The sequence below is a fragment of the Brachyhypopomus gauderio genome, chromosome 12 (assembly GCF_052324685.1).
Source record: "Brachyhypopomus gauderio isolate BG-103 chromosome 12, BGAUD_0.2, whole genome shotgun sequence".
Lineage (NCBI taxonomy): Eukaryota > Metazoa > Chordata > Actinopteri > Gymnotiformes > Hypopomidae > Brachyhypopomus > Brachyhypopomus gauderio.
Genome location: NC_135222.1, coordinates 20,258,218 through 20,275,308, shown reverse-complemented (window position 1 = coordinate 20,275,308; position 17,091 = coordinate 20,258,218). Strand labels below are relative to the sequence as shown.

Genomic DNA, 17,091 nt, shown 5'->3' with positions numbered 1-17,091 from the left:
CAACCAAAACGGGTACGGAAACACACAAACTAACAGCAATAAACACGTGAGGAGCAATGGATACAGGGGAATAAGACACAAGAACCACTAAGGCACAACAGTATTACTAAATAGACAATGAGAGAACGAACCATCTATTAAATACTAAAGATGGGGAACATACAACGAACACACCAACGCTAAATCCAGGGGGAACCATAAAACAAGCAAAGGCTAAGAACAAAACAGAGAGGGAGGCCAAAAGCAATAAAGAACGGAGCAAAGGCAGTACAAGGAAAAGCGAGGGACTTACACACAGGGAATGACCGACAAGGGAATGAAACACTCTGGGTTCTTTATACACAGAGACACGACGGTGAAACAAGACTCAGGTGTGTGGGTACTAATGATGAGGGCGTGACAGACAGACGGAGGAACGAATGGGAGCGGGGAGCTAGGCGGGACCAGGGGTGCAAATTAAGCATACAAAGGGCACTGAGATAGGACATAATATAATAATTTAGGATTGAAAAGAAAAATGCACTCTGGTGCTCCAAAGATAAAAGTGCAGTACTACAGTGTCTGAAGGAACAGTGTTTAAAATAAGCTAAAAGACGAGGGTCGGGTACTTAAACTGTTTTTCCATTCACTGTGTTCAGGAAATGTAGAAGAGGTTATTCTGTATTAACCATGTCTGATGGCATGACCATTCACTGTACCTTACTAAAATTTGAATGGGACAGCTAAAAGGAAGCAAGCAAAAATGATCTTTTGTATATCATTTTCTTAAATAGCTGTTAATGTGGTGAACTGGACTTACGAGAAACATGAATCAATCAACCACGTTTATTAAAAAGCACTATTAAAATGTATCTCTTTCCATCTCTCAAACATTATAGTCATGCTAAATGGATTCAGTGTATCAAACATAGTCATACTAATTATATTTAGTGACATTCAGGTCTTTCTGTTCATTAAGCTTTTAAACAGTTATTTTCAAACAGATCAAGAGTAACTGCTAGCTACATACTATTGAACATCTGTTAGTTTCCCAATCCAGTCCATTTGGACCCCCCCTGTTCTGAGAGGAGAAATGTGTACTTGGTGGGAGTCCTCAGGATTGGACTGAGAAACACTAGCTACATAATAATTCAGCATTCTAATTTACTAGGTGGAAAAGCTTAACCGATATGAATCGACAACAGGTTTAATGCTAAAGATGTGACTACATCGACACGTGGACAGCTGATGTAATGGAAAATTTGAGAATTTGGGACAACAATCTCGCTAGGTAACTATAGCCTTCATAGTTCCAACCTGATCCCTGAGAAATAACACCTGTAATGAGGCAACCACTGGCAGGACAGCTCTTGTCCCCTTTCTAAACAAAATGCTGCCTCAGTAGCCGAAGAAACATTCAAAGTTATTTTGATATTCAAATCAGTAGGCAGCATATTTAAGTTATCCAAGACTATTATCTATGACCTATAGAGAGTTCGCTAGGCATTGACACATAATCTATCATTTGAATTGCAAAGGTAAAAGGAAAATAGAAAAAAATAGATTTTTGCATTTTCTCTGGTATTAAACTGGAACTATCTTGCAATACCATTTTCATTGGTACTGGACAGTTAAATAAGTTTGGTTTAATGGTTTAGATTATACTAAAACTTTCTGTCAAAGTGTCTTGAATACTTGGAGTCTGAAACCCAGAAAGGTTAGTTTATTACTGTATCTGCTTAGTACTGTTTTGTATTTACTTGACTACTGTAAAGTTTACTGAATTTTACAGAAATGCTCAGCCATTTTAGATTTGCCTCTATAAAACATTTAATTTAAACAAATACATAAAAAAAACTTGTGTAAATAGTTTAGTTTTTGTGCCAATCATTATGCCAAGTAATCAGAATAATGAAAGCTAAGGACATGTAACGAGGTTCAATCTCACTGCTGAAGATCTGTGAAAACTGCTGATAATACTTTAATATTCACATTACATTATATTTATATTGATATTAAAATATAAGACAATGTGTACTACACGGTAACTGAATTTAAGCCAGGCCACACTGCACTCTCAGTGATCTTTATTCCAGATAGCAGTGTAGGTGCAGTATAATATCCTATTAAAAACAACTTCACTAGATGTTTTTTATATCAGTGAGTAATGTGACCAAGATGCTGGACCTGTCTAAGAAGGCCAATCAGAACACAACAGGTGCTGAGGGCTCCTTTTCCCAACATTTTATTCTAGATCTAACGTGCCAGTTAATTAACCAAATATACAAAGAACAAAGGCAGTGGTTAAAACATTAAACAAAGTGTTACACCCCAGTGCATATTAATATAGATCTAAACATCCCAATTAGTGAAATCAAAAGTCAATTAACAACACTGCATTACTCGTAAATGTAACTGGTAAATGTCATAATTAAATGAACTGCTAGGCTAAGTCTCATCAGGTAATGTATGTCCTTATTGTCTTGATGATTTCACAGCAACCACACTGAGGTTTTTTTTTATTCTATCTGTTTCAGAATAAAGAAGATGAAATTTACTATAATGATTCTCATGACACTGGTTCTTCCCATGGAAGGACACTGCTGTAATGGTAATGGTATGTCATAATGGTAACTATACCCAAGCCAATTATCCAATCACCTTTTAGTTTCTGACCAGCAAACTTCTGTAGTCTGGACATTTGTACGGTAGATTAATAAATTATTTACTTCATTTGATTGTAAACATAAGTTAACACACTACACGTAAACGTGCAGTTAACACACCCTTATGAATCATCAGCTGGGTGAAACCACGGCCCCCTGGAGAACTACATCAGCTACAGGAATTGGAGAGAGACACAGGGAGAAGACCTTCACCCAGATAGGGACACTCAAAATAACCAGTGCCTATTAAAATGGATAAAAATATCAGAAATCATGAGCCAAATAGCAACAATCAATTATTCATAAATGTAACTGATAAATGTTATAGTTAACATGTGTAAAACACCTTTATCAGTACCAAAGGACACTTTAGACAACAAACCACCCAAACATGCTAAGGCATTCATGGCATGAAACACTCACACTTCATTAAAATTCTCAGGAGTGGGAAAATGTGAAGAAAAGAACTGAACAGTATTTTGAAAAACATATTTCAGGATCAGCGGAGAATCACAATGATGCTGATAATAAACAGAAGACCTGCAATGAACATAGGTGTCACGTAGGGCTCCGCCCCCTCTTCTAGCTGTCACTCCGGTCCTCTATTCCATGTGCCTGTGTTTTCCTTGCCCGTTCATCCCGCCTTGTTTTCTGTTGTCATGGTTTCCCACTGTCTGTCACACCCCTGTCGTCAGTGATCCCACCTGTGCCCAGTTAGTTTCTGTGTATTTTAACCTCTGTGTCGGTTATTGTGCTTGGTTTGTGTTTCCCTGTTCTGTCTTGATCCTTTTCCTGCAGTATTTTGATTCATGCCCCTTGTTCCTGTTGTTGTTTTGTTATGCGTTTAACCCGTGTTTTGTTTGTTTGAAGTATAACAAATAATTCCTGTGTCTTTATTTCTAGTTATTCTGTGTATTCAGTATGTCTCTGCGTCTTGGATGTGTTTATGTATCAGACTCCCTCTCTGATTTGACCCATGCCTTCCTATTCGTACATTATGAAGTTATTTATTATATATGTCATGTTATTTGTTATGAAGTTATTATAAAATTTTGATTATTAAACATTCCAAATAAATATTTAAATGATTAATTTTACTGTTCAATTATTGGCACATAGACTACACCAAGAATAAACTGGATTGGATTCATCTTAGTTTCAGTAAAATTGTTTTCTTTTTTTTTGTTTTTTTTTGCATTATATTCTTCTTGCAGGAAACAATCAAGCAAAATGTCATATGCAGAAAGCCAGTCATGCCTTGAACTGCAACCAGGACAGGCCAGCAGCGTAAGTCCCCTGACATTAGCACATGTGTTATCATTTTATATGCAAATCTGGCGATTCAGAGTGGGCGTCCTTAAAATATGTCACGTCTTTCTTCACCTTTGTTATTTTTCTCATCATTCATTTGCTATTCAAAAACTGTATTTCAGGGTAATGGCTATTAATATTGGTGAACGCTGGTCATTTACGTGTTTTCTGTGCTATTTCGTATAGGACAATCAAGAACTTGGAGACAGAGCTTGAAAACACTATAATTTGTAATCAAGTACCCCTGAAAGAAGACAATCTTACAGCATTTCTGTACAACGCACATAATCATGTTGGAAATCTTACAATTTATGCTAATGATGTCATGGTAAGATGTGGTTTACATTATTAGCTGACATACTTAACTACATTAATTAGTATTTGTCAATTATATTTTTTTCTAGAAAACTGTCAGTCATAATGGCAATGGTCTAAATCACAGGAGACAGAGCTATCAAAGGATACAGCAAAATCAGTGTGAAAAGTCCTGACAAGTTCAGATCCAAGCTAGTCACACCGGTAGAAACCTCCTAAAGAAACACCACGCTTATCAAATTCTTTAACTTTGCAATGAGTAGCAGCACTGAGACAGCACTGAGACAGTGCTGAGACAACACTGAGACAGACCCAAAAGAGCCAACTGATGGAAAGGCAAAGGCAAAGCAGTGCTAGAGCAGTGAGAATGTAGTTCATCATCTTGCAAAATACCACTGATCAATGAAAAATGATGTAATCTCTATTTTTTATTGTTTATTGCTAATGTGAAAGGGCCTTCATTAAACCCATGACATACTACATGTTCATTTAACTAAAAAACATTGAACAAGGTTTTTCAAAACAGGCATCTTCAAATACCTCATCAGTGGTGAACACCAGTGTGCAGGTCTTCCTACCAGTGGAACTTATGGCAAAAGCTAACAGCACAGTTGTCTTCTGTTTGATATCCTTATCTACAGATCATAAGGTACAGCCCTGAAATCCTGAGATCCCTTCACTGTCCTAGACAATTCAATGAACCTTTGTCTCATTCAAATCTATGTCATTTTTATTTTCACTGTGAACGCATGTGTAACGCAGCTCGCGCTGCGGAGCGAGGGGACGGACACAAATGCTGAGAAGAGTGAGATTTATTACAGGGCATACCATCATCAGAGTCAGAGAAGCAGTCCGGGGTCATAATGGGAGGGCAGTCCGAAAAACAAGCATAGACGGGCATGACGAACGCAAGAAAACACTAACCAGGCAGGGATACACAGGGAAAGAGAATAACGGGAGGCAGTAATCAAAACTAGAACATAGAATGAACACACTAAGAACAGCCAAGACAACCAAAACATCCGACGAAGGAAAAGGGAGACTCAGGGGCTAATATACACAGAACTGAAACAAGGAACAGGTGACGACAATGATACAGGGGCGTGGTAGATAACAGGGAATCACGGAGACAAACGAGCAGGGCGGGGTGAACGGGCAAGGAACACAGACACGAGGGAACCCAGAGTCACAGCTAAGGGAGGGGGGCGCAGCCATACGTGACAGCATGTAAACTAGATCCAAGATTAAAAGTCAAATAAGAAGTGAAAGAGTGAAAATAAGTGATTTGTTTATTTAGAATACTAGAACATTTTGTTTATATGTGAGCACCGACTATGGCTAATACAAGTTGCATACAATTTGCACTTTATCAGTTATATATATAGTTGTTATCCAAGGAAGCCTACACTGTTCATGTTTCTGCAGATGAAAAGACTGCAGAAGAGGCCTCTCAAGAGAGGTTCACGGACTCTTGATGTTATTGATGTTCTTGATGTGATGATTTTCTCCTCTTTTTGCTTTCTGGGATTATGCAGAAGAGATACCCCTATATACACCGAACACCACTTATTATTACTACTACTAATATAATAGTAATTGTGTTCATTTGAATGCTTGTACTAAAATGGTAGGCAGTTCAGATTGATTACTGTTAATGTGTGTCATTTGGGCATGTCAGTTGGATTTTGAACACCTGCACCTTAATCAATTATCCATAACAATAAAGTCCATAAACACAGTACATATAAACAGACAAGCACCTGAAACTCCTTAACTGAACATGAAAATATTTAAAAAATTTAGAATATTTAAAATATTCTAACATACTTTATGCATGTAAATGAATAAAGGAGTGAGGAATGAAATATTCTATCCAAGCATAAAAACCTTTTTTGTGATATTCAGGTGTTGTTACAAAAAATATAAAATTGTATTTGTTCTCCAGAATGTCCAGATCTAAACTGTAAGAGTCTGTGTTTTAAATTTATGTTTATTGAAACCTAAATGTGTCTATCTTGCATTGACCTCAGGTATGGAATGGCAGTGCCAATGATGGCCATCTTATTGGTGTGAGCGTCAGTAATATCACTGTATCAATTCTGAAATCTCCTGTGATTATCTCAGTACGTTCCAGCCTATCTGTAAGTGTAAATGACTCTTGAGTATCACAGCACACCATGTTTAAAACTACACAGACACTGTTACAGATTTGTCTTTTTCTAGCAATTTCTTTTGATTTCTTTCATAGGAAATGCAGAAAAGGAATTTTGTGCCAAAGTGCACATTTCTCAACTACAGCACCTCTGGTAATTTAGATCACTAAAGAGTATCTGAATTACAATTGTCACCTCTGGCTCCGCCCACCTGTCAGTCTAGGTGTTGTGTTCTGATTGAGGCTCCTAATTCTGATAATCCCCTATATAATAATATGCACATAAATAAACAAAGGCCAGAGAAAGAAAAATGTTCTTTCTGCAGATGTATAAAATGCATGAGATATAAAATGTAATTGCATAGCATAAAGGCTCAATATTTCAATATCCTACAAAATACATTTTGCAAAATATACTCTATTTTCCACTGACTTCATCTGACTGCACCTGATATCAGTTGCAAATGTTACTGTCTAGAGTTAATGTACTGTATACTGTTGACAAGTATTCTGTTTGTTTCTTGTAACAGTGTTTGAAGATAGTGGTTGTTCAACAATATGGAAAGCAGGAGAAGACTGGGTTAACTGTTCATGTGATCATCTAACCTATTTTGCTGTATTAATGGTACAACTCCAATAATTCCATCACACACAAAAATGGCTACAAGCCCAACAATCATAAAATAGAAACTGTGATAAATTCCGAGGTTTAATGTTCTGTATTTGTGTTTAGACATCTCCCAACAGTGTGTCCAGCAAGGACACAAAGATTCTAAGCTACATCACTCTAGTTGGGTGCAGTTTGTCTTTGTTTTTTCTCCTGGTCACTATCCTGCTCTACTTTATAAAATGGTAAGATCGTATTTGGACAAATTGCTTCATACTTTATGCATAGAGCAGCAACTTCTAAGGAACTTTGGCAGTAAATTATGTGTCTGTAGGCATCCTACTAGATATTTAATGATAAAGTAGGTTCAGAAAATAAAACATCTTTCCAGAAGATCATGAAACTAGATATTGAAGAAATGCAGCATGATGTATTTAATGTGGCTCTCTCCCCATCTTTCTCTCTGTCCTTCCATCTCTCTCCCTCTCTTTCACCCTCTTTATCTCTCTCCCTCCCTCCCTACCTCTCTCTCCCTCTCTCCCTCTCTCTCTCTCACTCTCTTTCTCCCTCTCTCCTTCTCTCTCTCTCCCTCTCTCTCCCTCTCTCCCTCCCTCTCTCTCTCTCTTTCTCCCTCTCTCCTTCTCTCTCTCTCTCTCCCTCCCTCCCTCTCTCTCTCTCTCTCTCTCTCTCTCTGTCTCCCTCTCTCTCTCTCAAGGCGTGTTCTTGCAGATCAGTCTCAGAAAGTGCATATCAGCCTAGCAGTGGCCCTAATTCTTTTGAATGTTAATTTCTTACTAAATGACGTGGCTGTGCTGGTTCCTGCCATATGTACTTACACGGCAGTGCTTCTCCACTACTCCGTCATGGCCACCTTCACCTGGATGGCTATCGAAGGCTTCCACCTGTACCTGCTGCTGGTGCGGGTCTTCAACATCTACATCAGGAGATACCTACTCAAGCTCAGCTTGGTGGGCTGGGGTAAATGTATCCACCAACATAAACTACATTTAATTCAGGCGATTTTCTATGAAAATTGTTTTAGCACTTGAAAATGTTTGACGAGGCAGTAGAAACATAAATTCTATAAATGTCACAGTCCGCTCCTGGCTCCTGCTACAGGCTTGTTCGTGTTTGTGTCCGGTTCTGTGTGTGTTTCCTAGCGTGTGTTATTCCTATCACCTGTCTCTCGTTTTGTTAACGTTGTGTTTTGCATGTTCTTGCATGTCTTGTTTATGTTAGTGTATTTAAGTGTGCGTGCCATCTGTGTTCTGTCAGCTGATGTCTGACTACCATCCTGTGAAATGTTTGTGACCTGTTTGCTCCTATGCAATGCACAGTACAGCAAAAAAGTCTTTATCAAGACATGCTGTCTCAGACATGTCAATACCACATAATTATTTTCAGTCATCATCATCATTATTATTACGAACCAAATTCCAAAAAAGTAAGGACACTAAACAAATTGTGAATAAAAACTGAATGCAATGATGTGGAGATGGCAAATGTCAATATTTTATTCATAATAGAACATAGATGACAGATCAAAAGATGAATCTGAATGTAACGGGTGTGAGGGAGTCAAGGATGTAAAGACGAGGTGCGTTCAAATAGGCTACGTTTATTTGGCTTGACTCAAAACAGCAGTCAACAGGGCATGACGCAGGACACGCTCACGGCGTGTTTGAAACAAACGTTCACAACGTTTAAACACTCAACATACATCGCATTAAAGATGAGCACCAAACGATACAAAACACACACTATATACACGTAGCCTAACAAGCACCGCGTGAAACACATTAGTCTAACGAAACAAGTGAACACACACACACCCAGCCACACCCACGGACGTACATATAAAGACATGGACTACATTAACACACGCCCCACTGAAGGGAGGGGTTCAGGGCTGTAGCTTGACAGAGCCCCCCACCAAGGGCACTACCCGTCCCAGGGTGCCTATTGCAGCAACAAAGCCTCGGACCCACAACGATGGGCGGGTCCGGAGCTGCCGGAATCACGCGTGCCCGGGAGATGTCGACCCGCGGTGGAGAGCCCACCACACACCTGCCTAGAACACCCTCCCTGCTGAAAACAGGGGAAAAGACGTTAGGCATCACAGGCACATTCATGAAGACACAAATAGGCACATGCAATACGAAAGGCACAAAGGGGAACAAGGGATTGGGGAGAAACACCGGGACAGACAAAAACACAGGCACAGGGATCAGTGGAAACAGGAGACCAGGCTTCGACGCCTGCAACTCCGCGACTGGGGAAAAAGGCAGTCCTGGGTTGATGGGCTTCGACCCTGATCCTTTTCCGTTCAGTCCTCTCACGGAGCCCCGTGGTCTCTCCCTTGCATCGGGAGCCATAGTAGCTTGATTCATACAATTTATTGATGAAGTCATCAGGAATAGCAAAGAATGCAGTCTTACATGCCTCCCAGAGATTTGAAGAGACTGGAGATCAATCAATCAATCAATCAAATTTTATTTATATAGCGCTTTTTACAACAGTTGTTGTCACAAAGCAGCTTTACAAGTGCCGAGTCCTAGCCCCCAGTGAGCAAGCCAAGGGCGACAGTGGCAAGGAAAAACTCCCTAGTTTTTTTGCATGAGGAAGAAACCTTGAGAGGAACCAAGACTCAGGGGGGGAACCCATCCTCCTCTGGCCGACACCGGTCACCATGACAACAACAACAACAATTTAGACAGAAAGAAGAGAAAGAAAAGGAAAAATATGTAATAATGTCCATCATGATGTATGCATCCGGTTAGGCAGGAGGTGGCTGGCTCAGGATGGATCGCTGGTCTCCTCATCTCATTATTCCTCAAGCAGGCGGGCAGCCATGTGGAGAAATGAAACAGGGAAAATTAGCTCTGTATGAGGACATATACAGGACAGGTAAAATTATAAACATTTCCGGAGTGTGGCAGAAACTCCGGCATTTAGTTAAATTATTACAGCCTAGCTAAAAAGGCAGAACCAGAAGGTAACATAGGCTTGGGGGCATTCTGAGACAATGGCATCCGTCCACTGCACTGTCAACAAACTTGAGTGACCACGAGCAGTGACAGGATGACAGCACCAGCGCCCCAGTCTACCATAAAACCCTTCGTCTATGAACCCCTGGATCTGTACCTTTATCTAAGGGGGGATGTTAATTATCAAACGCTAAACCAAAAAGGTGGGTTTTCAACCTAGACTTAAAGATTGTGACTGTGTCGGAGTCCCGGACGCATTTAGGAAGATTATTCCAAAGCTGGGGGGCCTTACAAGAAAAGGCTCTTCCCCCTGCTGTTACCTTATTAATTTTTGGAACTAATAAAAGACCAGCACCCTGTGATCTTAGTGGGCGTGGGGGTTCGTAATAGGAAATAAGTTCCTGAAGGTACTCAGGAGCAAGCCCGTGCAATGCTTTATAAGTTAATAAAAGAATTTTAAAGTCAATACGGAATTTAACTGGGAGCCAATGCAGGGCTGATAGGACTGGACTGATATGCTGAAATTTTCTAGTTCTGGTCAGAACCCTGGCTTCAGCATTTTGAACTATTTGAAGTTTATTTAGATTCCTATTTGAACATCCTGACAGTAGTGCATTGCAGTAGTCTAATCTAGAGCTAACAAAGGCGTGCACCAATTTTTCCGCATCATCCTGTGATAATGCATTTCTTAATTTAGCAATGTTACGGAGATGTAGAAAAGCTATCCTAGTAGTATTATCTATGTATTTATCAAATGATAGGTCAGAGTCGAGTATGACGCCTGCGGTAGCCTGCGAGATTAAGCATTAGATCTGGAATTTTCTGTTTTGAGGCCTTAGGGCCCAGAAGGAGAACTTCTGTTTTGTCCTCATTAAGTTGGAGGAAGTTTAGAGACATCCAGCATTTAATATCTTTTACACAGGCCTCAATTTTTCTTAAACTGAGTTTGTCATCAGGTTTGGCTGATATGTAAAGTTGAGTGTCATCTGCATAGCAGTGAAAATTGACACCATGTTTGTTTATAACTGTGCCCAATGGTAGCATATATAATGTAAATAATAGTGGTCCTAGAATGGAGCCTTGCGGGACCCCATATTTAACTTTTGTACGTTTGGATGGAATATTATTGAGCTCTACAAACTGATAGCGATTTGTTAAGTAAGAATGAAACCATGAAAGGGCTGTGCCAGAGACTCCAACCCAGTGTTCTAACCTTTCTAGCAAGATCCTATGATCAATTGTGTCGAAAGCTGCACTAAGATCAAGAAGCACTAACAGCGATACATAACCTTGATCTGAAGCAAGGAGGAGGTCATTTGTTACTTTAACCAATGCTGTTTCAGTACTGTGATGGGGCCTAAAACCAGATTGGAACTTTTCAAATATGTGATGCCTATGCAGATATAGGCATAGCCTAATTGCTGGGCAACAGCTTTTTCTATGATCTTAGATATAAATGATGTGTTTGAAATGGGTCTATAATTAGATAGTACAGTAGGATCAAGATTTGGTTTCTTAATCAGAGGTTTAATAACTGCTAATTTACATGATTTGGGCATGTGACCTATTGTAATGGATGAGTTAACTATAGTTAGAAGAGGTTCAGTTACCGCTGGTAATACCTCTTTTAATAACTTTGATGGAACCGAGTCTAGTGTGCAGGTAGCACAATTTAAGGAAGAAATTATTTTCTCTAATTCTGATTGTGGGAGTGGATGAAAAGCATCAAGTTTTTCTCCCAGTATGCGATTTAAATCGATGTCAACCAAACCAGATGACATACCAGTTGTATTGCTAATAAAAGGTTTTATATTTTGTCTAATATTCTATTTTATTATCAAAAAAATCTATAAATACATTACTAGTGAGGTTTACTGGAATCTGAGGTTCTGCGCCTGCTTGATTTTTTGTAAGTTTGGAAATAGTATTAAAAAGAAATCTAGGATTGTTTTTATTTTTCTCTCTCAGTGAGGCTAGGTATGCTGAGCGTGCTTTAGCGAGTGCCCATTTGTAGTCAATGATGCTATCCTTCCAGGCACAGTAGAATACTTCCAACTTAGTAGATCGCCATTTACGCTCTAATTTACGTGCTATTTGTTTTAAGTTTCTAGTTCGGTCAGTGTACCACGGAGCGAGTTTTTTAGATCTAGTCTTTTTATATTTGAGTGGAGCTACTATGTCTAGAGCTGATCTGCAGGTATTCTCTATGCAGTTGGTTAGACTATCTAACTCTCCTGGATAGGATGGCGAGTGGGCTAGAGCAGTTAAATCAGGGAGGGCTTCAATAAACTGTGTTGCTGTTAATGAATTTATCGAGCGCATTATACACTGCCGAGGAGACGGGCGGGTATTTATGTTAAGATGAATCTCAAATTTGACTAAATAGTGATCAGAGATAGCTACGGTTTGCTGGAGTATATTTATATTATCTACGTCAATACCCAACGTTAAGATTAAATCTAGGGTATGATTTTGTTAGTGTGTGGGTCCTACAACGTTTTGTGTAATGCCAACAGAGTTCAATATAGAAGTAAAAGCCCTTGTCAGTGGATCCTCCGCATTATCAAAATGTATGTTAAAGTCTCCTACCATTATTATTTTGTCACTACTAACTGCTAAATTTGCTGTAAAATCTGTGAAATCTTTTAAGAAATCTGAGTAAGGCCCTGGTGGTCTATATACATTTGTTAGGGAAAATGAACTTTTATTTTCAGATGGACTAATTACATTAATAGACAGCATCTCAAATGAATTAAAGATATCCAAGTATTTCTGATGAATTTCTAAACAATCACGATATATTATACATATTCCTCCTCCTCTGCCTGACAATCTAGGTTTATGTATATAACTATATCCCACAGGAGTGGCTTCGTTTAGAGATAAATAGTCACCAGATTGAATCCACGTTTCAGTTAGACATAGAATATCAATTTTCTGGTCAGTTATAAGTTCATTCATAAAAACTGCTTTAGAGTTGAGTGATCGAATATTAATTAATCCAATTTTCAGATCGGTCATATAGGTAATAATTGGATGTGAAGTTTGAATATTAGTTAAAAACTTAGGACGGACTATTTTCTTATGATTTAATTTAACCCGGGGCACAGACACAGTCTCAATCCTATGGGATCTTGGTGACGCCTCTAAGCAGCTCGCAGACAGACGGTTTAGCCCGTTAGTCTGCGGCCTGGTCGCGACTCTGGTTAGTCAGCAGCTCCTAGTACTACTCCTAGTACTAGATGTTTTTGACAAGCCCAGGTCCGGCAGACCCCACAAGACAACTGCTCGTGAGGAACGTTTGTTGGTTTGTTGGAACGTTTGTCCAAAGCCAGTCCCTCTTCCACTGCAGCAGAGTTCCACCAGGCCTGGTCACCTCAAGTCTCTGTGTCAACTAATACAGTTTATAGGATTCTGTCTCGAAATGGCCTCCATGGTTGAATCAGTGCCCAGAAGCCAGCACTAAACAAAAGGCAGGTAAAAAACCGTGTGGCATTTGCCAAGGCCCACAGCCTGCTAAACGGATGGACGCTGGAAAAGTGGCAGAAGGTGGATTTCTCAGATGAATCTTCAGTTGAATTACACCACAGCCACCGCAAATACTGCAGGAGACCTACTGGAGCCCGTATGGATCCAAGATTCACCCAGAAAACAGTCAAGTTTGGTGGTGGAAAGATCATGGTCTGGGGTTACATTCAGTATGGGGGTGTGCGAAACGCTTGCAAGGTGGAAGGCAATATCATAAGCCTAAAATATCAAGAAGTATTAGCTACATCTTACATTCCCAATCATAAAATGGGTCAAATTTTGCAGCAGGATGGTGCTCCATCTCATACATCCATCTCTACATCAAAGTTACTCAAGGCGAAGAAGATCAAGGTGCTCCAGGACTGGCCAGCCCAGTCACCAGACATGAACATCATTGAGCATGTTTGGGGTAGGATGAAAGAGGAAGCTTGGAAGACAAAACCAAAGAATTTTGATGAACTCTGGGAGGCTCTGGTAAGACTGCATTCTTTGCTATTGTATGAATCATGGTCGAACTGCATGGATGCGGTCCTTCAAGCTCATGGAAGTCACACAAAATATTAAATATGGCTCTAATAGCACCACAATGTCATTCACCAGTGTTATGAAGCATATATTTGTATATGAAGTGAATTATTTGTTTGATTTTCACCTTACTTTCTGTGGGCAACAAAACTTTTGTCTTGCCAAAATCTGACCTTTCTGTGTTCATTAAATGATCAATATTTCTGCAGTAAAGCAAATTTATTTTCGTAAATTTAATCTCATTTGGGAGTGTTTCAGCTTTCATTTGAGTCATTTCTAAAACCAATCGATGAATTTAAAGTCAGGTTATACGTGTCACGGTGACAGCTCCAGACCCTTCCCTGTGGGCGTGTCTCTATGTTGTCTGCGTGCAGTTATGTTCATGTTTGTAGTTCTATGAGTGTGGGTTGTCTGTGAACGTGTTCGTAGTCTCACCTGTGCCTTGTCTCGAGATCACGAGGGTATGTGTTAATCACCTATATAATGTGCGTTCCCAATGTCTTGTGCTCGTCTTTGTCTTGAGTCCGTGCCTGCGTGAGTGTTCGTGTTCTTATGTGCTTGCGCCAATGCTCCAGACTTCACATCTGTGTTAAATAAAAGTATATGTTCACAGTAATCGTCGTTGTGCCTGCCTCCTCCTCCACGCGTTACAATAAGCTTTTGTTTCCACAACATGGATAAGCGACAGAACTTATGTCAGGGACTGTATATTATATAAGTATAATTTATATGCCTATAATAAATGTATAAAAGATGTATATGCCTTTGACATTTTGTATTTTCTTCAGGCTTCCCTGCTATTGTTGTTACGGTGATCCTTCTCACTGACAAAATGTTATACATGACACCTTCTCCTGCTGAGAATAGTACCTCCAATCTCATGTGAGCAAAAAAAGGGGTAGACAGCATTTTGCAGAGCTTAATACTGTGAGATATGCCTCACAGCCTCACATATTAAAGGATAAAAATCACTAAATGTGTGATTGGATGTCAACACTAATGTAACTAATTATTTTATTACACTAATTATTTTATTCTCTCTCTCTCTCTCTCTCTACCTCTACCTCTACCTCGCTCTCTCTCCACCCAGCTGCTACATCTCCAGTGGTGTAGTACACAATGTCACCATATTAGGATTTTTCTGCCTGGTGTTTATCTTTAATATGGTCATGTTCTTAGTAGTTGTGTGGAATGTCTGCTTCCAACAACCTGTGAACCAAGACAAGAATCTGAGGCATAAGGCTAAAGACACTGTCTTAGTTCTGGGTATCTCCTGTCTACTGGGCATCAGCTGGGGTGTGATCTTCTTCTCAATGGGTCAGGTACCCACCCCTGGCCTCTATGTCTTCTGTATACTCAACCCACTGCAAGGTGAGCCAAGCAGACTGCATTACTCCACTTCCTGTCAGTCACTGGAGTACATTACGTGTAAAACACTGAGTCTCCAGCAAAAGCTTTTGTTTATCACAGTAAAAAAATGTAAGATTTAAGTAATGCATACAACCTTAAATATCCTGGCAAATTGTCAGAACCTGTCACAAAAGCAAAATTGCTAAAAAATATATGAATATTCGCTCACCACCCCTTACTCTGCACACAAGCCTTCACTCCCTTTAGTGCCATTAAAATCCTTTGTTTTGCAAATGTATCAATCATGTGTGTATACACACACACACACACACACACACACACACACACACACACACACACACTAGACTAAACTGGTTATGCAGAATAAACAGGCAGTGAGAAATCATGAGGTTTCTGTTCAGAAGTAAAGATAATTACCATCAGCACTGATTAAGAAAATAGCATTATGAAATGTATCTTTGTAACAAATTTCTGGAATTTAAATGATTTATTCTTTCAATCAGGCTTTTCCCTATTCATATGGTTCTGTATATCGAAGTCACGGCGGAGCAAAGACAAACACAGTGTGGACACACAACCCTCAAGTACCTAAGTGCTTCTCTGTGGACACCATATTGTGACGACATGCATGCATTTTACACTGTTTATGCTGTAATCTTTTCCTCTTTTTATTTCCTATTTCTGAGTACTTTCTTTGCATGATAAAACATGTTTCTGAATATTTTTTCCTCAACAATGTACAATGTTCTTAAATTCTTATTAAGTCTTTATGAACCGTTACTTTGTCATTCAGGACTTCCTGTTTCAGTGGGGTATACATATGAGGTGGTGAGACAGTTGCTTGCTGTCACCATCAGGAACGTTGAATAAACAAATGAAATGAGAGAGAGACTGCACACCTTCATGAACCAGCCAATTACTGTAATCTAATAATGAAATTTAAATCTTAGTTTTTTATTGTTAGGGGAATAAATAAGTGTTAAAGCTTAAACTAGATGTTTGAGAACTATAGGCTACATTACACATCAGATGTAACTAATGTGGGGTGTACACCCCTCTCCTGTAGTGCTACTGCAGAGCTATCCTTTCCACTTTCAAATCCCCATAGTGAACATCTAGCAACTCTTAATCACATTTATGTATGACTGAAAAGTCGCAAAATACAACGATTCTTTAAGTTAAGAGTCCAAGTCAAGTCACGAGTATGTAAGCTAGAGTCTAAGTCAAGTCTCAAGTCAATACCAGGATAAGCTTAGGGACAAAAGATGGAAAATTACTATTTTATACATAAGCTGTTTTGGCAACCTCGTTTGCTTACACTTCTCCGGTTTTCCGCTCACAATGTTGTCACCGAAACAAAAGTAAGGAATAATGGCAACATAAAGACACAAAGAACGTCTTTTTTTAGATAACCTTCTGTAAGCCTGTAAAACGGACTCTTATTGTTCGCAAGTTTTGGAAGTGTACGAGTGGAGTCGAGAGTCATTAAGTACGAGTTTAAAGTCTTAAGTCCACTTAAGTGCGACTTCGACTCGAATCGATCACTCGAGCGCCCATCTCTGTATGGGCTTCCATAACAAATGTGATTTTGTTTAAAAGTTGTAAAAGTTAAATTAGCACCATACAGAAAATCTAAAACGATTTTCAACA

The 17,091-nt window shown here is 39.3% G+C and overlaps 1 protein-coding gene across 2 annotated transcripts; it reads left to right on the top strand.

The window, feature by feature from the left end:
- The first annotated feature begins 1,567 nt into the window (after positions 1-1,567).
- Positions 1,568-16,326, top strand: LOC143528142 (adhesion G-protein coupled receptor G5-like). 2 transcript variants are annotated; one of them, XM_077023692.1, is made up of 13 exons: positions 1,568-1,696; positions 2,517-2,596; positions 3,860-3,932; positions 4,143-4,284; positions 4,798-4,920; positions 6,302-6,412; positions 6,520-6,577; positions 6,954-7,048; positions 7,157-7,275; positions 7,746-8,008; positions 14,859-14,952; positions 15,161-15,441; positions 15,945-16,326. In XM_077023692.1, exons 2-13 carry the CDS (start codon positions 2,527-2,529, stop codon positions 16,031-16,033), a joined length of 1,518 nt encoding a protein of 505 aa, XP_076879807.1. In that variant the 5' UTR covers positions 1,568-1,696; positions 2,517-2,526; the 3' UTR covers positions 16,034-16,326. The 2 variants fall into 2 exon arrangements, 1 of the variants encoding a protein (XP_076879807.1); XR_013134372.1 differs by lacking the exon at positions 15,945-16,326 and having other exon boundaries at positions 7,746-7,998; positions 15,161-15,301.
- Positions 16,327-17,091: the final 765 nt, after the last annotated feature.